Source organism: Xiphophorus hellerii, chromosome 20 (assembly GCF_003331165.1).
Source record: "Xiphophorus hellerii strain 12219 chromosome 20, Xiphophorus_hellerii-4.1, whole genome shotgun sequence".
Lineage (NCBI taxonomy): Eukaryota > Metazoa > Chordata > Actinopteri > Cyprinodontiformes > Poeciliidae > Xiphophorus > Xiphophorus hellerii.
The window spans coordinates 15,621,287-15,649,114 of NC_045691.1; the positions used below are offsets into that span (position 1 = coordinate 15,621,287).

The following is a 27,828-nucleotide window of genomic DNA, read 5'->3' on the forward strand; positions in this document are numbered from 1 at the left end:
CCTTTATGCAAAGTTAGCTTTAACAGTGTGTGCCCAGGCTTTTCTAACTTAGAGAAACGAGTGGGAGTGTCTGGATTAGTTAAAAAAGGAAAGTAGGCGTTACCTTAAGATCGGGGTTTACATTCCGTTTAATCAAGAGAAATACATTTAGGCTATTCTGAAATATGTTCTTCTGAAAAAAAGAAAATCTCTGCTCAGTGGCTTCTGCTGCTTTTGCTGCTGCTGTTTGATGCATTATTCACAGTGACACGCTGTGCCTGTTTTGAAATCCCCCTAAAAACTGTGCAGAACCTACACACTCTGCACAAGCAGATGTCTAAGAAAAAAAGAAAGCACCTCCCATATTAAGAGAAGGTGGCTCGATGACCAGAAACTACATTTTGCAGATCCGTGTTGTTGAGAGAACAGTTAGTGATTTTATGGTACACTACGTCCGTAGACGTCTGGATTTCTTGACGTCAAAAGAAGTCTGAGCGCATCCAGCGCTGCGCACAAGCTCAGCAACCACATCTCTCCCAGAGGAAAGCAGGACACCGCACAGCTACAGCTCGCCATTTAGGTACGTTCCTTTCCAGCTGCAGATTTATTCAAATGCACTATCCGGTTTTTAATATACTTTCCTTTTTGCGTAAAACAAAGCGCATTTGGTGCGCTTCCATGTCCGCAGCCTCCTGATTTAACCTAAAGATGTTGCTTACATTTGACTGCCATACCCTTGAACGCTGCAGTATGCAGGTTGCACACCCACACCGCCTATTCTTTCTATTTAAAAGGGGGTTATTTCATGGTTACCATCCTAAAAAAATAGGTAGACTTGAGTATTGGTCATGGCACCTGCGAACGGTTTCATTGCATGCAAACTCCCTCACTCACATGTCATTCACGCCCTGCAGGCTTAATGCAGAACAGGTTGGTAAATGTTACTCAGAAGAATTCAGTTTCCACTTGACAAGAGCTCCTAGAATGCATATATCTGTATGATTTTTCCTCATATTTTGATTATTTTTCCCCCCCCCTCAGGCAAGGGGAACTGTTTGAAGCTTTAGATGTTAAATATAGCACAGGTCCTCCAGTTTGTGTCCGCCTCTACTGACCATGCGTTTGTTTTTGCGACGGTATACGGTCCCTTTCGTGCAGCCTGCTCCTCTATTGGCCATGCTTAAAACGCTATTATTAGTTGCTATTTATTGATGAAAGCGGAATGTCAGCAGAAAGATCTGCAGTTGTGCCACTTTGAGGCGTTACTAATTGAGAATTGAGCGCTTTGTTTTTACTGGCATGTCTTCATTATCCCAAAATGTTAACCTTTAGATTTTTCCTTTAATTTAGGCAAATTATGAAAACCAAACAATTAACAAAGAAAGGATCACAGGCCTAATATGTAGCGTTTTAGTCCAAAATTCTGCAAAGAAAGCATTTGATATGATAATTAATCTAAATGATAAATAGTTTAGGTATCCTAAAGACTCTTTCTAGCTGCTTGATTTGTTTGGTATACAAAGGATTCAGTTTTGCAAGTTTAAGATCCCTAAGAATATACATAATTTTAAGGATACATTTATTTAATTCTTTTACATTTTTTCTCTTTGCAGTTGCTAAGGACACATGTTCATATGTTTCTGTTTCAGAAAACGTATTAAAAAAAACTTTTAAAGTCTTCCTAAAACTGAAATGACATTACAATATAAGGAATGAAGATTTATCCTATGGAACGGCAGCCGAACAGCTTATAGCTGTAGTCGACAATAATATAGAAATCTGATGTTTATATGAACCTATGCCACATGGCTCACTACCTTGTGCACCATTCATGTCAAAAAGCAGCACAAAGTCTTTAAAAATGTATGTCAGTTGTGCCTATTGCTTTATTTCTCTGTCCTTTCATTAAAGAAATTATCTTCTTGTGTCGTACACAGTGTAGGCACCATTAGAAAACATATCTGTATGACACTCCTGAAGAACTACACTAACAACACAAGTTGGAGTCTGATTTGTAACTTCTTTTTTTTGTAAGAAAATTGGACTGCATTTGATACCCGTAGTTCAAAATCAATACCATTGGTCAGACTCTAGCCAATGGTAGAGTCTTTAGTATGCAGATTGAGGTTTATTAAACTCTTGGAACATTTTGGACATGGCAGTAGTGCAGGGGTAAAGCATATGACCCATTTATGGAGGCTTCAGTCCTCTATGTGGCCATCACAGGTTCAAGTCCCGGCCATTTGACCTTTGATGCATGTCTTCCCTCGCTCTCACAACCCACTTTCCTGTCCACTCTGTCAAATAAAGGCAGCTAGAGCCAAAAAAATCAAAAATTCCAAAACTCTTTGGACATTTTCACACTGGAATAGTCCAGGGGAACTCATTTCAATTAGTTGTCTTAAGCCAAAACATGTCACACCTTTATTTGGTTTGGTACAGTTTCACACTGCACTTTTTAAAATCAGACAAAACCAACTGTACCACACCATGCTGGTGCAGAGCTCTTCTTTGGGACACTAGCATGAGGAGCTGCCCATTATGGGCAGAATAGGAAATCTCTTTTCCTTCTGTTTTTGGTTTGCTAGATAGTCTGTTTGCTGTCTCACTAAACCACACAATGATTAACTTTTTAGTGAACCACAGCTCACTTGTGTAATCTGCATGAGATATTAGATGAGTTGTCTTAAATGTCCAATTGAAAAAGACTTATGTAAAAAAATAAAATAAAAAAACTAGTGCTAGTTTTTGCAATGCTTTTTTCAAGCCAAACTTATATTAAGATTAACATATTTCTGTATATAGGGTATGCAAGGAGGGGCTCACCCTGGTAGCATTCATTCAGAAATCACAAGTAGTGAATATTGTGGATTTAAAAATATGAAGAGATCTATGCAGTAGATGTACAGATGTAGATATTAAACTTAAAACATAGACAAGTGTCAGGTCAGAGACTAGGAAGATTTGAAAGTTGCTTTGCTACACAGGTGAAAAGGTCATGTTCATATGGCGTCCCCTTTTTCCATTTTGTATTTTATCATATTTATAGTCTAACTGTTATGCAGTATCCAACTATTCTTGTTCTTCCATCAAATAGCAAAAGGTTAACCTACAAATCTTTGCCGCAGCCCTTCACTTATTGACAAAACAACCTCTTTAAAGTTAAAGTTCACAAAAGTTTCAACACTCCCAAATGCAGGCATTTGAAGGAGCCTGAGCACAACACTACCAATACTGCATGAGAAAATTACAGTTATTAAAGAAGATAAAAAACATAAACACAACTAAATCTTTTGCATTTTGTTCTGTGTATTACTTCACTGTCTATCTCCTGCTTTGGTCACGACATCCGCCTTGTTAGTCACCATGACGTCTTGAAGCTGCTGCCTCTCAAAAAAAATCTGTCCTCATTTCTGCTCCACCGTCACTGGACAAAATACTGAATTAAGCATCCTTCTATGAGCTCACATTGAAATAGAATAGAATACATGTTGTCTTGGATGTTAGAGTTCAGATTAAAACATGATGTCTCACTTGATTCGTGTGCATTCTAGTTGCAAAGAGGAAAATTAGTGAGGTTTTCTACTTTTGAGGGGTAAAAATACTTCCAATAAAGTAAGCCAAAAATGAAATTTTTCTATCCATGTGAGGCAAACCAGCTCCAGAGGAACATTTTCAAAAACAGAAGATGCGTGTGTCTCACTTAAAGGTTAAGATTTTTACCTTTAAGCATTTAAAAACTGTTTGACAAATCCTCATTCAGTTCCTGTTTCCTTTATTGGTAACATTTAGCATGTGCCTCTTACTGTAATCGTGATCTGCTCCTAGTGTGGCTGCTTAAAACTTGACTGTACGCAAAATGTTCTTTCTGACCTTAAGCTTTAGTGTGGCGAATCCAATCAGCGTTGTAGGATGCCTCTTGGAGAGGATGGAAACGGATGGAAGAAGAAGACATCAGACATCAAAGAACATTATGACTTCAAAGAAGTGCTGGGAACGTAAGTAATGTAGCAGTTCAATTCTGTTTTTTTTAACACAACCTGCCAAATGAGCATCTTTTGATCTCAGTAGTTTAAAGGTGTAATAATATATATAGTGAGCTGAGTGTACATAAATTTGTCCATCAATTAAAACAAGTGCAAATTTACAGATGCACAGACTTTGGATCAGTGTACCTGCTGTCCAGAGAGAAAGAGTTATTTATGTCCAGTGCACTGTTTCTACAGAGGCCTCTGCAGAAGGAGATTTGCTCAAAGCATTTCCAAAACTAATCCTAAACAATCTTCATAACTGGATACCAAAACAAGTGCATATTCAACACGCACACAGGCTTGCAGATGAAGGAACAAAGAGAATGTATTCATCCCATCAATCCTTGCTGTTTGTGCTGTAGTAGTTGAGCCGGGACACTGGAGATTTTGGGTCAAACATCTCTTGTTCTTGGCCACAGCTTACAGCTGACTTTGCTGTTTCCCATATAAACCCACACAGCACTCCTTCCACTCCCACCAACTGTTTTCCTTCCCTGAAGTACAGTTAACTTTTATAGTTTGGTTAGTGTCTAAAAAAGAAAGTGCCATAAGCTCAGAATGTTGTGCGGTGAAAGTTTTGGTTTTAGGCTTCATTTAAGCTGTGAATCGGCCAGAGTTTATGCTTTTAGAAATTTAGTCCTCAAGTTTACAGGCATTGAGAGCCACCTGACTTCAGTGAGTTGTTGCACATAAATCTCAAGTGAAGTGAAGGGGAAAGAACATTTGGTTCTCAAAGGGGGATTTTTTTTGTTTTACAATTAAGTCTGAAGAGTTTGGCAAGAATTTGTATTCAGAGAATAATTTCTGCCACAATGTTCTTTTGTGTATATTTCTACTCATTTTGCACATTTAGAAGCAGATTTCGTTTGGTCCATTTTTCTTTGCCAAATAGCTCACGCTCAGCCAATTTGGATGGAGAGTGTCTGTGAAAATCTATTTTCATGTCTTGCCATAAATTTTAAGCTTCCAGACTTTTCAGACTGGGCTGTTCTACCATCCTCTGATCAAAACCAGTTCATGTTGCTCTGGTTGTGTGTTTATGATTATTGTCCTGTTGGAAGGTAAATTTCTGCCCTTGTCTGAATTTCTTTTTCCAGCTTTTGACATTATTTCTTCCAGTATTCTCTTGTATTTAGCTCCTTCAACTCTATTCAGCTTCCCTGTGCCTGCTGAAGAAAAGCATTCCCACAGCATGATGCTGCCACTACATATGAGCCACTTTGTGTTCCTGTCAAGTCCAGAATGATGTGCAGGACTAGTTTTCTGCCACACATGGATTTGTTTTTTGTTCACATTTGATTTAATCTGATCCAAGCAGCTTCTTCCACACTTTTGCTGGTTGTTGGTGTTCTAGCCATGCGGTTGCAAAAACAGCACTTACTTTTTTAAAACAGTTGTAAACCTTTCAGCTATGGAGTTAAAGAATTGTACTTTACAACAGACACTTTGAGTTTCCTGGGGAGATAAGTTGAGATTTACTTTTATTACAGTCTGATTTGCGCCCATAGCTCAGAGAGACACTAAAGGAAATCACTTTTCATTGTTAAAACTGGGCTTTGTTTGCAGTGGCATATCAGTTTATGAAGTCTAAAACAATATATACTTTAGATTTTAGAACACAAAGCAGAATAGAGTTTGTAAATCTGCTGTAACGCCTTCTTTGCTTTTTCCAAGAGTCAGGGGGAATCGGATGCATCTGTGTTCCATCTTACTCTAAAGAGCCGACTGAATATGATGGATCGATGCAAAAACTCTTTAGGGTAATCATGACCAATGGATGACATTAATGAAACTGCTGCCATTAACCCAGACAAATATTTCAGATACATAATCTACTGCTGAACTTTACTTTCCACTGCTCTTACTCTGACCCTGGTTAGATTATTTTATTGCTACTGAATTTTGAAATTCAAATTATACCTTGATTTATTCATCCCATTTTTTAAAAGAATTGCTATATTAATCACAAATCAGTGGCATAAAGTAAGTAAAGTTAAGAGCTGGGCTCGGATTTTCACTGTCCAAAAGGGACAGGACTGAGCCCAGATGGTCAGGGAACAACTCCCCACTCTCAGTCTGTGAACAGGTGACCCCAGCGCATGCCCACCTGTCATAACATGATGCCGCCATATGTGGTGAGACCGTTTTCTCTCATTTTGGAATCACACCTGCTTCCCCCGGAGAGGCTGGACAGCATTGGACATTAATTCCCGCAAAACACTGGTTCAGCTCCAGGAAAGTGAAACAGCAGTTATTCAAATTAAACTGTTTTTCCCAATGTTGAAAGAGCACAGCAGATAATACGTAAGGCATCCACGTGCCAGATATGGATATTCACAGTTTAACTTTAACAAACTCTATAAAGTTGAGAATTTCTGTTGATTTCTTCAACAAATATTTGACAAAAACTCATTTAAATGTCTGTAATTTAAATGAGGACCTACAAAGTTATATAACAAAGTCTCATGTGTTTGGCTGGGATACCTTGTTTCCTTATTTTAATAGGAAAAAAAGAGGGAAAACAAGCTGCAGTAATATTTTTCCCTCCTGTCGCTTGTAGATGGACCTGACTGAGAGCAGAATTAACACATAGATGAAAAGCTCCTTATGCTCAGAGAAATGATTACTGAGGAGCTTTATCCAGGAATTTAGTGTGTGAAGTTAATTGATTTATGTTGAAATATTATTTTCAGATCCGGCTAATCCCCACAGTTCTACTTCTGTTTGGAATCCACTTTAGGACAAACTGTCCTCCTAGGAAGGTTAGCAGATGGGAGAGAAATTTCCCATTTTCATCTGTTATGTTAGACTGTGAGTAGAGACATTTTTTCCAATTGTGTTTATTCTTCTAATGAACAATTTTTCTATGAACAGTAAAATGTATTCAAACTTAAATAAATGAATCCCCAATTCAATGAATCTAAATTTGAGGCAGAGACGCTCAGTCTTGCACAAATATTCACAAAGGGTTTACTTATCCTTTGTAAAATGTTGCTGTTACAGCATATTTTCATTAAAAAACACCATGCATTCTAAAAATGTTTTCATTTATACAAAAACACTAAAAACTACCCAAAGATGCAAGATATTCTTTGAGTACTGCTGAACTTTACTTTCCACTGGTCTTACTCTGACCCTGGTTAGATTATTACATTTAAACCAGTATTAATTTTACTGAAGAATAGTAATAGAGGCAGATGTGTAGATTAGAGGGATAAAGATTATATTTTAACTTTTCCTCTTAGGTGTAATTTCAGATGTTTATTGATGGATGAAAATATTTTGGGAGTTTATATATGGTTTAAATGCAGGGACCATGTTTTCAAACACAGGGTTTCATTTCATCATCTTTTCTTAAAAAAACAGTACAGGGTTGTAAATTACAGAATGGGTCGGTTTTAAGAGTTACCTGTACTCTTCAGGTGGATATCCAGTAAGAGCTTAAACTATGTGCCTATGTACCTCTTAACACTGCTACAAAGCACTCGTGCTTGTCAGATTGTCTGTGGAGGTAAGAGGCTTCACCAACTCATGATTTAAGAGGAGCCAGAGGACAAGTTGCACGGTGGTTATATGACGGGGGAATTTTGTGAAGACATCCTTTATAAAAGTTGGAGATATTTGAATTATGTATAATTTTGCAGGCGCTTTGATGGACTGGCAACCTGTCCAGTTCAGACAATGCATGGAAGATTTAGCAGGTGTCAGTATTGACTGGAAACTTAACGAACGCAAGATCAATTATGCTCGTCAGTTCCTTATTGTGCAATGTGTTAGAGCCTTGCCAAGTTACATATGCACTTTTTTTTTAGACTATATTGGTTCAACTTATTTTTCAAACTTTTATCTCATGCCTCTTGTTATTTTTCATCCACTTAATTTGACTCAAAACCCATAGCAGACACTCACCATCAGGCATAGATGACTGGAGTTTATGTTGTACAGATCTTGATGTCAATTAGAAGATTTCTGCATTTTTTATTTCTGTTTTGTTTGTTTGTTTGTTTCAGTAATGCTAAAAAGAAAGCACGACTTCTGTCAATTCTTGGCTTTAATCTAGAGCTGGTCTCTAGCATGTTTTACAATTAATTCTAATTTTCATTTAGCAAACGACACAGATTCAAACATATCATTACTTATGGTGAAGTAAAATGGTGAAATGGAAAATTAATTGTAACTTTTTTATAGTTAATTTAAAAATTACAGCTACATCATAAACAAACAACATGTATGACTTACATAGACTAAATTACAATTGAACCTAGATCCTGCGTAAAGCAGCACAAACTAAACCTTTCCTGTTTTAGGATTAACAAAATAACACCTTATTGCTAAACAGGAGAATAATGAGGGAAATCAATTTACTACTTCCCTCCGAGTCAGAAATTTACATACACTAAGAGAACAAGCCCTTTAAACAGTGGAAGCACAGATGTTTGTGTCATGACTGTATAAGTATTCAATAGGTTAATTAACAATGTTTGAGTTAAATGGAAGGAAACCTGCGGACACATTTAAAGGCATGCAAATCAAGTATAAGAAAAAAAAAATCGAGGCTCTTTACATGCATGGCGTCGATGGTAGGAGTTTAGCAATCGGTGGGTTGCTGGTTAGATTCCCGCTCTGTCCGTCTCTGTTGTGTCCTTGTGCAAGTCACATCATCCGCCTTGCCTGGTAGTGCAGCTGTGGCTACTCTCCACCAGTTTGCCACCACCAGTGTGTGAATGTGTGCAGGAATAACTGAATGCTTAGCACTACACAAGTACAAACCATTTACTGATTTACTCTTTTTTTTAAATGACTACACAAATTGAAATGTTGCTCTTAGCACAATATTGCTACTGTTTCCACGTAGATTACATAACACAATAGAAATGTAGTGATGAACTCAATTTACCTTGAACATATGACATACATTTAATAATATTTAGACTAGCTGTGCTTGTGCTAATAAATAAACCAAACTAGTTTTCCAGAGACCTGAAGGTGCCATATTTATCTTATCCAGCAGATAGATAGTTCAGGCAGAAAACAGATTTTGTGTCCCTTTGAGGAACAATTTTGCACCAAACACAGAAGAAAACCAAACATATTCACCCTTGTGAATATGTTGGTTGAAGTTTTTAACCCTCTATGGCATGACTTTTTATTTTTTGGGGGAAAAAATATTTTCCTGCATTCTTTGGGAGCTTGGTGGTCCCTAATTACATGTCAATCATAAAATCGGACTCTGACACCTCCTGGAACCAGATTTGGGTTTGTTGCCTCAGGGTAACATTGGTCTAGAACACCAAGATTTTCTACACTGATTATGAGAAATGAAATACAAATCAAACAAAAACTATATTCATAAAAAAACTTTTTTTTGGACAAAAATATGTCAAAAATCATGCCCCCCAAAAAATAAAATAAAGGAGCAATGTGAGGTACAGATATGTGGTTTGTTGCCTGAGGGCAACGCCATGCCATAGAGGGTTAATATGCATGCTTTAAGCTGAATTTCGCAAACCAAAAGGTGAAATTAGTGGTTGTGTTCATCTTTTACTCACAGTCAGTGCTTTTGATGTAGGCAAATTGTGTTTGGACTCATTTGGAGTGATTTGGCTGCAATCTTCCATGTGCTATTGGATTGAAAACAAATAACTTTGTCCCTGCTGATCATTTTGATATTTTAAGATGGGTGATGGAGCCAGAATTAAAAGCATAATAATTGATACAGTAATCAACATTGTTTATGTTTGTGTTTATTTAATATAATTAAACCACCCCTTTGAGAAGTCTTGAAGACACAGCTCATACCTCGAACACTGAGACACTCATAGCAAATTGAGAATGTGTGAATCAATATTTGCCCATATAGGCAGCTGGGATTACAATGTCTTCACCAACTTGAATGTGTGTGCCTGTTTGTGGGTGGGGGTGAGCGTGAGAGTGTGTCAGACAGGGACCCATGCTGTGCTGCATGTGTTCATAATGTGCCGATGGCTGTGGGACTGGTGGTATCTGTCTGTCTGTCTATAACCACTTATATTTTATTATCTATCTGTAATTAGCTATATCTTATTGTCTATCTATAATTAGTTATATTAGTTATAGTTAATTAATACAGTCAATATTGCCTGAAGACTTTCCACGAGATGCTTCAAAAAGTTTCCAAAACTCAAAAATGTCATCACAGGACCTACAGTCGGTTGTTGCTGAAGTGGATATAAATATTAATTCCTGTACAATCAGAAAAGGACAGAAGAAATTTGACTGAAATGGTGTGTGTGGACCTTAAGAAAAGAACATGTTTATCTCACTGTAAACATGATTAGATGGAATTTCCTGACGTTTGTTTTTTTCTTTTCTTGTCAGGGTGTGAGTGTCCTAACTTTTCCTCAGAACAACTATTTTGTTAATCCATTTTTGATTAATTAGAAAAAGTATTACTTTTTGGTATTTATTTGTAATTATTGTGTTTAATTTAATTTCCAGAGATTAAAAAAAATTAAATGTGATTTTTTTTTTTAAATAAACTAAGCTGAGTATTTATTGCTGTGTTATATTTTTTAAATGACTACACAAACTAAAATGTTGGTCTTAGCACAAAATCGCTACTGTTTCCAGGTAGATTGCATAATGTAGCACAAATGTGGTCATAAACTAAATCAACCATGAATACATGATGTATAATATTTAGAGTAACTGTGTTTGTTCTTCTAAATAAACCAAACTAATTTTATAAGCAGTACCATTCTCTGAAATCCTTGTGAGAGTCAAAAAGCCTGACACTAAATCAGGAAGTATACACACATACAGACGTATCTTCTGTTGCCATTAGACACTGTGTAATTAACCATCCACTTGCTCGTTTCTCCTTGGAGACGTAGTAGGTGTGGGCTCTCAGTGGATTTGTGAGAGAAATGCAAAGGAGGAGAGGAAGCTACTGTCGCAACTGCTCTCTACTAATGAGATTTTGTGAAGAGTTAATGTGCACTTTGTACAGTAATGCCTGACAGTCATAAAAATAGATAAATGGGTGGTTTGTGCTACAGTCAGGCCTCATGGATTTAAATATTTAAATAATGCAGTCAAACCCTGGTACAGCAAAAACAAATTGAATGCCAGTAACAAATTCTTGCCCTTACTTTAACTCCATGTTAAAAAAAATTATAAATAAAAGTTTTGCATGACTCACTGGTCTCAGAGACTCATAGCTAATTCATCTGTCAGCTTGGCAGTTTCTGTGACCATGAATATAAATGTCATAGAACAGCTTTGACATGGCATTTTCCTCAGAAATCTACCCTTCATTAGATAGATAAGGGAGAAGAAATGGATGGATGGATGGATGGATGGATAGAACAACAAAAGGAAGCAAGTGTAATCTATATTTGAAGCCAGTATATGAATATAATAAGGTGCAATATGAATATACGTTATATGCATTAACTTCCAAATCTTTTATATTTTAGGATCGTAAAATAAAATAATTGGTACAATTTCAAAGTTTCACCACAAACTAATTTAAAGCTTTTTCGCAGATTAAGATTACTTGGTCATTCATTTAAACAAAACAAACATTGTGACCAGAGCTAAAACGATTAGTATAGCAAAGCAGCATACACCAGTTCTTTCTAGAGGAATGGGACAAAACTCCTGCAAATTATTTTGAGCGAAAGGAAAGCCAAAATGTTTAACCAAAAGCATGCAGATTAAAAAGCAATGTAAGAAAATGTGCATAAATTTCTGTGAGCCTCAGAATTTACAAAATGTGACTGAGAAATTTTCTCTCTCATTGTTGTGGCGTTTAGCAACAGACACAATTTTGGTAATCTGACCTACAAAAAAAAAGTGTGATTTAAGATCAGACAGTAGGAAAAAAAGGTTGTGTCTTTTCTTATAGTGAATAGAAATATCAAGTTTCACCCTCTTCTATTTTTTCTTGTGGTTTCCCATTCAACTTCCTAAACAAAAACTTTTAACTGGCAGATAATTGGGGTTTAGAGTTCTGGTCTCTCTAATGAATCCATGGCTAAAGATGCTGCAGACATAAACGAATTAAGACACTTTTATGGGTCGATGAGAACACGAGCCTTATGTGATTTTGTTGAGGGGATTATTTTAGGACGGTTTAAAAATGAAACTGGAGACGAGTGTGAAAAGTGGCCCCTCTCTTGACAGCTTTAGACTTTTTCCGCACTGTTTTCATGATTGCAGGATGTAACGGAGCAAAGCGGGGATTCATTCTATGAAGCCAGATGGGAACAGAAATCCACATCAGAGAGAGACGCCTGGAATCAAATAAGAAGCTGAACATGAATATTGGAATTTGTTAGTTTCTGACGTTGAGAAGGCTGCAGATTGATTTGACAAAATATATAAAAAAACATCTCTATTTAGATGCATCCCCTTAAAACCCAGGAGAACAAGTTTTTGAGTGGTGATCTATTATGATCGTCTTGTCATCGCTTTTTCGCTCATGAATCGGATCCCCGTGGTTACTTACAATGTTCAGGCATTTAGGCCTCCTTCTGAGCCTCCACCCACGCTTTGGTGGGTAGACTGTGTAAATACACACAATTCTCCCTCTCATCATTACCAGACCATAATCCATAATGCAGTCTGGTCTCCCTCAGATGCAACTCCACTACATTTACGCTATTTATTATTGAATGGTTTAAAAATAGTTTCATTTCTTAACAGCAGCTGCGGTTTTTTCTTCTTCCTACAAATATGCTTCAACTCTGGAGCCTTTGCTCCAGCCCCTTCCAAATCACTTAGGAATGTCACCACTTTGAATTTTTCATCTGTACGCAAACACTAGCGTACACGCAAACCAATGGTTACAAAAAAGAATGGAAGATATGAAGTTGTTGGGAAAACCAGATTTTACAAGCAGAAAAAATTAGAAAAAACCAAATTTTTTCCACACTATTAAATTTATAATATATACTGTATATGTGATGATATGTTGCAGGGGGGCTTTCTCCGAGGTGGTTCTCGCAGAGGAGAAGAGGACTCAGAGGCTAGTGGCCATCAAGTGCATCCCTAAGAAAGCCCTGGAAGGAAAAGAGAACAACATTGAAAACGAGATCGCTGTTCTGCACAGGTGAGGTACCTGCCATGCATCCGCCGTGGGCTCAGGAATTAGTCAGCTCAGCGTCTCACACCACATGCACGTGTAGATCCAGCATAGGGGTCAACAGAAAAGATGACTGAATGTATAGTGTCAGTAGAAACAGTAGGATTGTGCACCGGAAATGTCAGGAGTAAAGAAGATAGGCCTATTTTTAGTGTCCCTGTTTCTAGGGCAACAGCACACAGAGGCGGAGATGGTGTGGAGTTCCCCGCAGCAGTGTACTGAAGAAAGAGAAAGAGGCACGGAGAGGGTGGGAGTGTGGAGAGTGGTGAGGAGGTGTCGTGCGGGAGGCTTTGATAGAAGAAGAAGAGAAGTGTATGGGAGTGTGGAGTTTTGGAAATATTTAAAGCAATAAAGTAACAGGAAGACCAGTGAAAGATGTGAAACAGTCTGTTAATAGTTAGACTGTTTTTTGGCTCTTTTTGTTGAAGTGGTGTTAGCTCATACGCTCTCAACTCGACTCTGATGGCCACTTTGTCCAGATCAATCCCTTCTATGAATGAGATGAGATTAGCATTTATTGTAGTTTTTTTTTGTTAAGTTCTGCATCATTTCTTGTTAGTGTTTCAAGCTGTTGTTCTGAATGTCAACCCTCCTTAGCTGTTGTCATTTTTCAGTGAACTGGTTTATTTTTAACTTTTATGTATTTTCTGTGTAACGTAATTGCTTTTCCAGTTTTGCTTTGTATAAAAATGAGAGAGCAGACTTTTCTTCATGTGATCTGTTCATCACAGATACATCTGTTGACCAACTTGTGATGAGATCTGGCTTGTTTCAGTAAGATTTCTGTCATATATCTCCTCTAGAATCAAGCACCCAAACATTGTTTCACTGGAGGACATCTTTGAGAGTATGTCTCATCTATATCTTGTCATGCAACTGTGAGTAGCCTTTTCCTCTTTTCCATCTATCCATGGTTCTAAATCAAAGATTATCCATCATTTCTCTGCAGATGGCATGGATGACTGTAGAAGAAATTAAAATAAGACTTTGTCCTACTACTTGATTGAGAAATACCCATATAAGGATATATATTTTTGTATTTTTTCCCTTTTTGCCTTGTGAGAACTGGAATTATTTAAGAGGCTGTGTGCTTGTCCTGCTTGGGAAACATACACAGCAAAATCCAGGCATTTAGCCATCATAGACACCCACACATGTGAAAAATAGCAACAAAATGCAGCCAAAACAGTGGAGATGCTCAGAAATGTATCACAGTGCAAAAGTTTTTGGTAGGTGTAAAAAAAAAATGTAGTCATATACTAAACTATTTTGGATTTCCTTTAGTTATTTAAAATTTCAAAGCGGACAAGAGGTTACAAGATGTTCTTCTAAAAGGACCTTTTCAAAAAAGACAAAGTTTGGGATTTATCCAGAAAAGTAATTACTTTCTCAGATCAGGACTGTTCAGAATCTTTTTTAATTAATAAAATCCACATTTGAGAACCCTTTTTGATTTGACTCTGTCTGTATATAAAATATAAAATTTTGTTTGATGATCTGAATGATGTAAATGAGACCAGTAAACAGCTAAATCAGAAGCAATCTGTAAATGGATAAATGCTTTTTCAGAGTACTGAAGAAAGTATACATACAGAATGTCACTTTGCAAATTAATTATGTCAATTTATTTTCCAAAAACTGTCTGTGTCAGCTTTTCTACAACTACTCTGGTCTTTGTTACAATCTGTGTTCACAAATAATGCATTCAACCATGTTCCCAATAAACTAGCTCACATTCATATATTTTTCCACCTCTGTTGTCAGACTGTAAATAAAGTCTGGGATTCAATTTAAATAGAGCCTCATTAAAACCACATTTTATCAATCAATCAATCAAATTTTATTTGTATAGCACATTTCAGCAGCAAGGCATTTCAAAGTGCTTTTATTTTAGATTGCAGTCGCCCTCAAAGCTCTTCAAGCTGATTTAAAACCCCGATTTCATTTAGGCAAAACATCAGCTCAGTAATCCTCCACTTACATAATCTGAAGACATCTGCCCTGTTAATTTGGCTGTAGTCACTAGTATGATGGCCAGAGGAGAAAAATCACAGTGTCAAAAAGCTCCCTTTTTCTCTCTGCAAGCTGAGTTCTGATTTATTTGTAAATGCTAAACAATCTGTTATGGCAAAATTCCACATACAATAAACTTTGATTTTTAATGGTTAAGAGATGAAGCCTCTTCATTTTGTAAACTTAATATGATTGGAAGGGCATGAATTTGACCAGGGGTCTCCATGAAGACAGGATTGTGTGCAGATTTCAACAAGATACTAACAATGAGCTAAAAAAAAGATTTCACAAAACTTTTCAATAAGATAACTTTTTTTTAATTTTACAGCTGATGTTTAGAGCTACGATAAATTTAAATATTGTACTTATGCCACTCATGAACCTTATGTAATGCTCATGTAATTGATGTGAAAAAATTAGGACATACCATTAATATTCAATTCATCAAGATATCTTCATATGCTGGTGTACAGTTCATTGTTTTGGACAGTCAGAGGGAGCGTTTTCTCTAGAAACAAAATGAATTTACACTTAAATTTTAAAAGTAACTTTTGTTTACTCAGAAAAATAAAAATAATAAATAAAACAAATCAACATCATTCAGAAATGAATTCTTCTCACTGAAAAAAGTTTAAAAAGTTATTTTAGAAAAGTAAGTTCTTTATTTATTAAATTTTTTTACATATTTTTCTTTTTGGCAGAGTTTCTGGTGGGGAACTTTTCGACCGGATTGTGGAGAAAGGGTTCTACACGGAGAGGGATGCCAGCCAGCTCATCCACCAGATCTTGGATGCTGTAAAATATCTCCATGATATGGGAATCGTCCACAGAGATTTGAAGGTACCTTCTTTCATTAAAGACAGATGCACTACCTTTGCTTTCCATTTTCAAACAATAATACTGGTCCTACGTTGTTTTGTTTGCAGCCAGAGAATTTACTGTACTACAGTATGGACGAGGACTCCAAGATCATGATCAGTGACTTTGGTCTGTCGAAGATCGAGGGAGCGGGCAGTGTCATGTCCACGGCGTGTGGTACTCCTGGTTATGTGGGTGAGGAGCTCTTTCTCTGGTCATTCAGATTCTCTTCACCTTCTCCTCTCATTTCTATGAGAGCTGTTACAGCTGACATCTCCTCATTACTCAATGGACTGTAAGAGGCTCTTTATCCACTTCTGAGCCAGCTCTAAGTGCTTCAGAAGAGCTCTGTTCTTGCTTAGAGTGACCTGTTAGATCATACAGTTTTGCTGAAAGGTCAGGATTACTTACATCTTGTGTATTTTTTACTCTGTGTATTGTGTTTGCTTCACAGCCCCCGAAGTCCTCGCTCAGAAACCATACAGTAAAGCTGTGGATTGTTGGTCCATAGGAGTTATTTCTTACATTTTGTGAGTTGATCTTTTGTGTTTATTTTTCAAATGAACGTTTTTTTAAGAAAATGATCAGGTTGTAACTTTGTTCCCCCAGACTCTGTGGATATCCTCCGTTTTACGACGAAAATGATGCCAAGTTATTTGAGCAGATTCTGAAAGCAGAGTATGAATTCGACTCTCCATACTGGGATGACATCTCAGATTCAGGTACTTCCAGAATATTTACAGTGGACACAACAATTACAAGTGCTTTTTAATAACATGAACCTAAATTTTGTTGGCAGCCAAAGACTTCATCTGTCATATGATGGAAAAGGACCCCATGAAGAGGTATACTTGTGAGCAGGCTCTCCAACATCCTTGGTAGGAGACTCAAACAATTTGTGGTATCTGTTATAAATGATGCTGCAACTTTTCTGTGCAAGAAGGCCAATGGCATATGCTTTAAGTTATATTTTTAATTTCAGTATGAAATTTAAAGCTTTCTGTTTTGGGGGAAATTAGATTAAGAAAAAGAAAAAGGTTAAGATGAGCCTAGATAACAATGTGGGATTTGTGGCCTTTTGAGGTCATTTTAGATTCAGTTCAGGATCACTTTAGTGACTAATGCTGAAAATCTAATCTGAACAAGTTTATTCAAATATATTAGGGTTTTCTTTGAGAAATCTACTCTTACTAACCCCAAAACAGAACATTTTGCTCAAATTGTGATACAAAAGGGTTACTCACCTTGGATATGAGTTGGTTTTGATACATTGATGTTGTAAAAGCTGCTGGTTTAATCTATGTGCCACAGTCCTGACTGTTCTAAATCCCCCTTGAATTAAGTGAGTCACAAAAATGAAAAGGATTCATTCCAGCAATAGTGGAGATATTGCAAATGTCTGAGGTCATTTTGTGCCATCCAAACTCTACTCTGGATGGCAATTAGATTGAACTTGTTTCGACATGAACATTTTTTAAGATTAAGGTATTTTAGTTAAGAAACAACACTAATATTAGTTTTAACCCATTAACCTCTAATTGGAGCAAACTTTAGAATTAACAATCTCTGTTTTAGGTAGATATGGATTCATTCTGATAAGAAGTAACTCATCAAATTATGTTCAAAGACAGAATGTGCAGGAGAACAAAGAAGACACTGTTCACAGACTACCAGGTTTTATTTATTTATTTATTCTTTTCCTGGCATTCATTGGTTGAGAAAAAGTGATTTTATGCTCTTGAGCTCTAATCTGCAAACCTAATCTGTTAAAGGACAGATTAAGTTTGTCTCATATGTTACTGTGGTGATAGAGCCAGGTAAGAAATGAACCCTCACTGTGATGCTGAAAATCCCAAACTGATTTCAAAGTTACCTTAATAAAGCACTGAAAGACCCATGTTCAGTAAGCAGATTACAAATCAACACTTACAAAGAGATCAATGGTGAGAGACAATGAAAAGAGCAAGAACAGTCATAAATGATGGTTTCACCTCTATTCTTCTCCCCCTCTCAGAGTTAGATTGGTCTTCCGCAAAAGTAACATTAACCAGAGATACAGTATATGCTGATCGACAACACTTATGAAAATCATTGAATTTAGGTGACCCCTTCAGTGGCCACAGGCTATATAAACTCCATCTCTGAGGTATTCTGACTGCTTCTACAAACACTTTTGGAAACAGGACTCAGGAAGTCAGTGAAGTTAGTGAAAACAATAACTCAGCTACAAAGTGAGAAAAATCACACAATGGGGTCAGATGACTATTAGGCGTGTGACAGACATTTCAGATTTTCTGCAGTCCTGCAAACTTCATGCGGCTTTCAGATTAACTCAAGAAAAACGTATGAAGCCTTTTAACTCCAAAAGTGAAACAATTAAATGATTATTAAAACAGATGTCAATAGTCTGTTGTGTTAAATTCACTTGTGATGAGCAAACTCCAAGCGTCCATGTTGCAAAAGTCCCTTTAATGTGTCCTGTTCTATTTTTATTTTATTTTTTTCAGGATATGTGGTGACACAGCTCTGGACAAGAATATACATGAATCTGTCAGTGCTCAAATCAAGAAGAACTTTGCCAAAAGTAAATGGAAGGTCAGTCAACAAACTGTGAAAGGAGCAGATTTAGGTCCAGCAGGAGTTGGATTACATGTTTTCTTCTTTGCTTGTTTGTCTCACTTTAGATATATATATTTTTTAAAAACTGGCAATCATTGCGTCACTATGGCGTTATACATTTAGTGTTTTAGATTGAAGTAAAAAACTGCACACACTCCTTTGGATTTACAGAAATTAGTCACCACCTGGCAAATTTTCAGACCTCGACAGACCTAAAATGTCCCTCAATCTCTCCTCAGATTTTTATTATTGAAAACAACCCCCCTATGATAAAAAGTCTAAGAGATCCCAGCACAAACAAGAATGAGAAGTAGCAGCAATAACATATCTTTCTCTCTCTCCGTCAATCTTTATCTTTCTCTCTTTCTCTTGAACCCAAAGCAGGCATGCATAAAATCTACACCTCCCCCTGGTGCAGTTAATGAAAACAATTTAACTCATGCAGACAATTGCTCTGGCACTGCCAGGCTAGAGAAGGAACTCTGGGGTCATTGCAGAATAGTTGAGTTTAATTATTTTGGTTTTGGAATATTGACTCAACATAAAAGCAGACACTCACTGATGACAAAGCAACCAAGTCTGGCTGCTTATTTTTTCTGTCAGTCAGTGCATTTTCTATAAACTTATGACTAAGGCTTGTCACTATAAAATGTTATATCTTTGTATCCTGAAAGTATTTTCAAGTAGACATATCTCTCTGTGTTCTTGTATGTGAGCCCTGTTCCTACTATTTTTAGGTCAGCTGTATAACCATCTTCTCCCCAGAAATATACAGTTTTTACTAAAGCTTCCTGGGGGAGATGTTGATGCCCTGGTTTATACGGTGTCTCTGCAGAGAAAGAAATTAAGAAAAGGACTGAATAGTACAAGCTGGGACAGAGCAGAGGTTCTAATGTTTCTTAAAAACAAACATGGCCATAATTCGCCTTCACCTGCTCATGAACTGACCCATAATGTTCCTTTTTTGCGGTGTGTTTGGGCTCAGCTTCTGACTTACTTTATGTTTCGGATCTTCAGTGATCTACAGATCACTTTTCTACCAAAATCAGAATATATTGTTGGTCTCCTGAAATTATTTTTGTGTTTAGTTTACTGTTGAGCAGCAAAAATAATGAGATTAATATTACAAAATAAAAAGGATTTTCAAGTTAACAAATTTTCTCCATGTGACAAAGGATTAAACATCCCAGCTATAACAGTAACACATCCAGAAGTTTACTGACATGCCTCTTTTTTATCTTTTGTTGAGAGGCAACTTTCTGCTACACATCAGTATGACTGTGTGGGAGTTTGTCATAAATAATTTAATGTAACCTCTAGTGGGCTACACCATCTGTGATTTTTGCAATTTTCACTTCACTGTTCAGTTTAAAGAATCTTTTCATATTTACTGGTAAAGCTTTTATGTGCAAAATATTTTTTCATTTACAGCTTAGAAAAAACACGCAAAAACATAATCACTGGTAAAAACAGAGCCACCCTAAGAACAATGTTAATATAAGGATATTTAGTCATTTGAATTGATTTACAAAATATGCATGATAGCATCTGTCAAAAATAAATTTTCCAACTCTGTGAATGTACTTTTGTATACATTTATTATTCAGTTGTTTATATAATTCTCCAAAGACACTTATTGCTAATTGGTTGGCCAACTTTATTTTAATAAGTTAAAAATTATAATTTTCTTACATTTTCCTTACTGGAGTATATTTGGCATGATGTTTCAGTCAGCCTGTTAAAAAAACATTTTAAAGTAGAAATATTTATTTCTACAACTCACATTTCAAATTACTGTCAAAAAGAAGAAAACATACAAGGAAAAAAATTTGAGGATTTTTTTGACATACAGGAAGCATATATATATATATATATATATATATGGGTTTTTTTTCTTGTATTTTTGGCTTCTGCAGCAAGCATTCAATGCCACGGCGGTGGTGCGACACATGCGGAGGCTGCAGCTGGGCACCAGTCTCGAGGGACCGAGTCAGATTACTCCCACCAGTCCCTGCCATGGACATCTGCTCCCAGAGGAGGAGGTGGAGGAAGAAGAGGATGAACTGGGGAACGAGGAGGAGGAGAGCTGTAAGTCAGCAACTCATAGTCAACGAGCAAATACAACTTCAAACCTGGCCAGTGCTGTATGTGGTTAATAGACAAATCTTGCAAAATAGGTGCTTTGTGAAGGTACCTCCCAAAGACTTTTTTAGATGAAGTCTTTAATTTTGCTTTTGCACAGTGGAGTACACACCTCAGGTAGAAATAATTTTTTGACATTTCAATTAAGTATATGATAAATAATGTCCATATTTTCTTTTGACCATTTTTAAAGTTACATTTATATTGTGTAAATTAATTAAAACAATGAATAAAAATGTTAGGCTGGAAAAGTTAACAACAAACGTGCAATAACCTTAAACTAATACTTTGCTGAAATATCTTTTGATTTAATTTTAGCATTTTGATTTCATGTGGTTGGAGTCTTTAGGCATCCCACATGTTGACTTAAAAATATTTACCCAAATTTAATTCTCAAAATAACCACATCATTCCTTTAGAGCTCAACAAGACTGAAATCAAACTAAGTTTTAGTTTAAGGATATGCAATTAGGTTATTACAATTTTTTTTACTCCTTACATTTTCGTCTGATCTGGTTTATTTACCTGCTGAATTGGGCAGGAAACATGTGATGACACTGAAAGTAAAAAAGACTGGAAGTTTTTCATTGCGGTCAAAAGATCTGGAATTTTGACAAGGTGTGTGTAGAAGTAGTGAGTCATTGTATGTTATCACAATTTAAAAATATTTAAGATGACAGAAAACGGTAGATATTACATTAAGATACTACAATAACTTTAGAGAAATCTCAGGCTTATTTTACAAAGTTCTTTAACCAACTGTGTAGTTTACAGGACAGAATAATGATGAGCAATGTAAGATATATATATATATATATATATATATATATATATATATATATATATATATATATATATATATATATATATATATACTTTTTTTTTTTCATTTACAAATCCTTTAGCTGCCAGGACGCCCCGTCTGCCGTATTTTTGAGAGACGATCTGGTTGTGACTCAGCCCAGGCTGTTGACAAATGTTGACAAAAAGCACCAGAAGCAGTTATATAATTTTTTTGTGCAGATGGGATTGTGTGTTTTCTTTCACAACACTCAGTGTCTCTTTAGAAGTAATGTATTTGTTTGGAGACTAGTATTTTGCTTTCATTATTCCTATTTGCATAGTTAAGTTTCCCTTAATACCATGTTGTGAATGAATGTATTCTATTATAAGACAAGCTACTGTGTTACATATTCTAACCCTTGTCAATTGTTACTCCTAAAGTAATGATTTAGATCTCTGCAAGACCTGCAGTTGTAAAGCATCATGTGTGTCATGTGCAACATACATAGAAATGGTTGCAGGTGATACTTTGTTTTAGTATTGCCATATTATAAGAGTTTTGTTATAAATGGATAGGGACACTTTAAATCTAAGACTGCCATGAGCTAGTGACTACAACTTTAAAAATTTCTGATTGTATATCATGTAAAGTAAAGCATTACAATCTTAAAGGTAATGAGTGAGATGAAGGTCCTGCTGCTACAGAAAGCAAAAGGCTTGTTCCCTGTGTGCTGTTGCTAGACTTGAATTGTTATTGCATTAATTCTGCTCTGTTGGGTATCTTATATCTTCCCTCCTACTCATAAATCTTATTTATTAGTTGGACAGGTTTGCCAACATATTAAATTATGCAGCACTGTCACAGTCAAACAGATACTCTCATGTTTAATATACTGAAAAAATTATGTTAACTTTGATGTTGTACTCGTAATGACTAACCCTTGGGTTTTTCTTAATTCCTCTGCTGCTCTGCTCTTCATCACCAAGTGTCGCACTACGAGGATGGTCGTCGTGGAAGTAACGAGGGTAGCACAGATCGGGACAGCCTGAGAAGCTGCACCTACTGCTGCAGGCCAACCAGTCGCATCTGAGCAAAGCCTCCTGGTGTCATGATGATTAAGTGTCTTTGGAGCACCCAGAACCCGCCCACCCAGTCTGGCCAGTAAGGCAGAGTAGATATTAGTCAATGTCCACCAGAGCACATACCCAGACAACAGTACTCCTCTACTTTCTTTTTTTTTTAAAGAACCAAGTATATATATACAGTATACTGTATATATATATATATATATATAATTATTTTATTATTTTCAAATAAATCATTATTTCAGTTCTTTAAGAAAAGTATTTTCCCAATTACAAATTGTTTTTTTTTTTGCCACACTTCAATGTTTTGCTGCATCATTAAGCAAATTATACTGTCAAAGATACAAGGGGAAATACAAGAAGCAGTTCTAAAGTGATGATTTCAATTATTAAGGGAAACTAACCAAAGCAAGGTTAATTACAGGGAAAGGTTAATCTCAGCCTTTGCCTGTAATTGACCCCATTGTTGTTCAATTTTACAGCCACATACAGGGCTAGTTACTGCCAGACCATCTGAATCAGGAAGGAATGTGACATAGGTTAAGAGATCTCAAAGGACTTAAACAACAGATGAGAAATAAAATTACCTAAGTTTAAGTTTGTAAAGGGTCCAAAAGCTTTCATAAGCTATAGGACCTACATTGTACCATAGTAAGAGTCATTATCCTCAAATAGAAAAAACAACAACCAAAATTGTCATCTAGAAAGTCACTTCTGATGTGTGAAGCACTGCACACCTCACATGCCTGAGTAAAATGTCCTCCATAAGAGATCTAAAGTGAATATCACTGCTGATTGGACCTAAATCTGTCAGAAATCCTGTGAAACAACAGTTATCAGGCTGTTAAAATGTTCAAATGCTACAATGTGCCCGAATTCAAATTCTTCAAAGTAGAGTAAGATAACATTCCTCCACTGAGATAAAAAAGACTCATTGCAGGTTAACCCAAGAGCTTGGTGGCAGTCTTTGCCAAGGATTGCTAAATTTAGCAACCAAATACTTTTTTCACAAAGGGAGGCATTGTTTGAATAGTTTTTACCTTTAATAAATGAAATTACCATTTGAGAACTGCATTTTGTATCAACTCAGGTGAGCTGAAACAATTTGTTGTGACAACAAACCAAAAACTGAAAAAAATCTGTAAGGCTGCTTTGAGAATGCAGAGGTTATTTCAGTTTGAAAAGGTCTAACTCAGCAACCCATCCTTATAATGAAATTATCTTTGTTGTGCAGCCATAACAGAGCATGTTTTTTAATTTTTTTTACCAATGGTTCAGCATGTTAGCTTCACAGTGGGTTTCAATCAAAGAGGAGTTCTAAAAGCTGTGTCCTTTATCGTAATTGTTATCTCATTATGTGAAACACCTACCTCTAATCATAATTTCTGTGTCTGCATCCATCTGGCCCACACACTCTACAATACTGGCAGCTTTCCCTGAGAAATTTGGCCAGGCAGGTTACAGAGAAAATACCATTTAAAGGGAACCGGTACTTAAAGAGAGTCCTGCAGGTCTTTCTACTCTTTATTCTTTAATGAAATGCCAGCCGCTATCCAAGAAGTGACTCTAGTCAAGTAGCTGAACATTGTTTCTCCCTCAAGTTATGTTTTAATGCCTACTGAACAACTCAGTTTGTGTGGAACCTCTGCAAAACAAAAGTCCACTCAGGGAACATTTTAGATAAAGTAAACCATTTCAATTAAATTGAATGCAGTTCTATTGTAATGTGATTTGATCAGATTCATTTTTGAGGTCGGGGGGCCATAGGATGTTTCGTCACCTCTGTTATGCACTTTGAATGTCAGGCACGCACACTTGTTCAATGGGTATGATGGCACCTGTCAATCAATTCAGTGGGTTTGTCGAAATTTGCCCCGAAGTAAACAGTAAACATCCCTTACCTGGAGGACAAAGTTTTTGGGTCTACCATGTGCTGCGGTCTGGCTAGTTTTGATGATTGTTTGCTATTGAACCGAGCACACGGTAAAAAGCTCTGGACAGGATCCAAACGACCTCTCTTAGAACTACAGGAGGATTCAAACTCTGCTCATTCATTTGTAGCTTACAGAAAAAGCAACAAGCCCCCAAATTTACCAAAGTAAACTGACCAATAACATTTAGGCTTTGGCGTGCGCACCTCCACGGACTCACCCCGACTCGTTATGTACAAGTAAATATAATGCACTTCAGTTAAAAAATAGACAGATTAACTCCAGTTCATCCCAGCTGAATATAGCTCAAGTAAATACTTACTCTAATTTATTTTAGCTTTTTCAACCCCAAATATAATCCAATTCAGTCCACTGTAACACAGTTCAACCTAAAAATCCTACTTATAAAACTAGTCTGGTTTATCTCAGTTATCACCCAAATGACTAAAATTTACTAAATAATTTTAACTGAATACAATATATTTAAGTCCCAATATAATCCACCAGATTCACAGTTCAGTCCATTTTTACATCTCATTTTACTCAAACGTTTCCTAACTGAATGAAATGCATTTCAGTCCAGTGAAGCCCAATTTAATCTAATTCTTCATAGGATACAGTTTACTTCTATCAAGTACTGTATGTAGTGGGCATTAGTGGCTGGATATTCTATTCATGAAGAAATACAAAATGCCAACCTTAAAATGTCATTTTCCCCAACAAATGCTGTTTTCATGTGGATGAGAAATAAAAACACTGCAAAAAGAAGTTCAGATCAGATGGATAATAACATAACATTTAACAATTAATTTAACAGTAAATGTGTCTTCTGATCATGAAAGAGCTGCCTGTCTGAAAGCTGAGCATTTATTACTGCAAAATTACGTTGTTTTTTTTTATTTTATTTTGTCCAACTATCATTTTTTTCTTTTTTCTCCTGACTAATTACCACTTTGTGTAAACAATATGGAGATATCTGAAAGTAGCAATTAAAACATGGGGTTTTTGGACTCTATATTCTGGCTCAGACTGGGTTAGTAATGGGTGGTTTTGACCTGAAGTGTCTGCATGCTTCCTGTCGGGGAAAACCATTGAAATGTATGAATATCCAAAAGGAGACATTTTTGTTTGTTTGTTTTATGGCTGTTTTGTTATCAGAGGCTCAAACTGAGATCCCCACTCTTTATATCCATGAGCTCTTATGCCATGTGGAATACAGAAACATCATGCTTATTTTCACCATTTTGTTTTCAGCAAAAAATAAAATAAACAATAAAAAAAATAAATAAAGTGATAAAAATACAGAAATCCACAGGCTGTCAGTCTCCTGTCCTGGCCCAGACCCGGCTCATGTTGAGTCGGGAGGATCTCAGTCTGGGCGCTCTGCCTGCTCTGTGCTGTGCACCTCTAGTGGAAGAAGTTTTGGTCTACTGTTTGCATGACCTGGTTTAATATGTTTACATGAATGATGATCAATTAGTCTAAACACACAATTTAATATTACTATGTTGTATTGAAAACTGATGTAATTTTTGAGCTATATAATGTGAAGTGATTAACACCTGAAGTAATGTTGACAAAGTACAACACAGCACAGTGGACTTATCATTTGCATTGACTCGAACAGTCAAGTCTCTTTCTGAGTGATCTTTTTTCTGTACTATGTTTATTTACGGCTGTTTTCCTGCTTGCTTTTTTTCCCTCATCTTTGACCCTACTAAAGAAAAAAAAACACATATCAGCTATCGTACTAAGTTGGTATTTTTTTAAATCTATTTTCAGCAAGGTCTTAAAAACAAATGTACAAGTAGCAACAACTGGCTGCTGGAGTGCACTATTTACATTTGTCCTCTTAAGGAAAAGACACTGAAGCCATACATTGAGCACTGCAATGATGGATTGATACATGATTTATTTTGTTTGTTTACTTATTGTACCACTCCAATTCTACAAGTGATTGAAAACACATAATATTATCACTGCAACTTCACCACTGAATTACAAAGGCCTATAATCCTGATATTCTTCACATCATTACTGGTATAAAAGAATGTATCCCATGATATGTTGGATTCTGTTTCAAGAAAAAAACAAAGCTTTAGAAACTCAGTGAACTAGCCCATCAACTGATCCTCCTTCGTTAAAGAGTTTTGTTTCATATGTAGCTGTTAATGTGGGTCCATAGTACAAAAAAAAAAAGGCAAATCACTCTGGATTTACATGACTGTAGATGTGGAATATATGCAAACTGTGTTTGAAGGGCTTCATGTTGAGCGTACTATAGCCAATGTTGATGACTTTGATAACCTGGCCATTATATGTTTGGTAAAGACTTTCTGTTGGGATTTATCTCAACCCGGCTGTGTTTTTTTTTTTTTTAAAGCTTCTGTTACCCGTTACAAACACACTAAAATGCATAAAGAAACACATGTATATAATATATATATATATATATATATAAAATATAAATATAAGTATATATTGTATATCCTTTTTTGTAAAAGCTGTTTTGAGCTACAAATGTATGGATGCAATGCATCATGGGTTATTGAAAAAGTTGTATGAAAATACGATTTGTACCCACAAAGAAATGACTGCAGGAAATGAAATAAAACTTCCTTGTCTATGCATTGTTTGTATTGTCATGAGACGAGACAGTCTTTATAATGGAAAGTAAAATGAGAAAACAGATTCAGTTGTGAACAAATTCAGGTCACAGATAACTATTTACATTCTTTACAGTGTGCTTCGGTTTAAAGTTATAGATGTGCAGACATTTGGCCTTGCAGATGACGTTGACTTTATATTTGACTGAACCATTCTTTTTAATTTAGATAAATGTTTTGGATCTTAATGCTGTGAAAATAGCAGAGAAATTTGCTGATCGAGCCTATCAGATTGTCTTTTTTATGGTTCCTGGTATTTCAAAGAACTTATGACACCATGTACTTCAACAAAGTTCACAGTGCCTTTGGATGAGAAACAAATCCATAGCATTACAGATCTCTTTACCTAATAGAGGCAGCTTTTCCAATTTTTCATCAGTACCAATCCAGTGTGTCAGGGTGTTTTTGCCTGAAAAATGAAATGGTCCCATTTGACTCACACACACACCGCTCCGGTTGAAATAACTTTGGATAAACTCAACATATCAGGACAGCCTCCCAACTAACTGGTTGTCATGTCGACACAATCTAACAGCTGTGATAGAGACTTAGACGCCTCTCTCTGCTGCATCTCTGAGAATCCTCCTATTTGT

General features: G+C 36.3%; 1 protein-coding gene across 1 annotated transcript; it reads left to right on the forward strand.

Annotated features, from left to right (window-relative positions):
- The first annotated feature begins 193 nt into the window (after positions 1-193).
- camk1a (calcium/calmodulin-dependent protein kinase Ia) lies at positions 194-27,199 on the forward strand. Its single transcript, XM_032550241.1, has 12 exons — positions 194-559; positions 3,859-3,977; positions 12,973-13,104; positions 13,941-14,015; positions 15,852-15,990; positions 16,077-16,203; positions 16,463-16,538; positions 16,618-16,730; positions 16,808-16,886; positions 18,516-18,603; positions 20,544-20,715; positions 22,540-27,199. Exons 2-12 carry the CDS (start codon positions 3,892-3,894, stop codon positions 22,641-22,643), a joined length of 1,191 nt encoding a protein of 396 aa, XP_032406132.1. The 5' UTR covers positions 194-559; positions 3,859-3,891; the 3' UTR covers positions 22,644-27,199.
- The last annotated feature ends 629 nt before the right edge of the window (positions 27,200-27,828 follow it).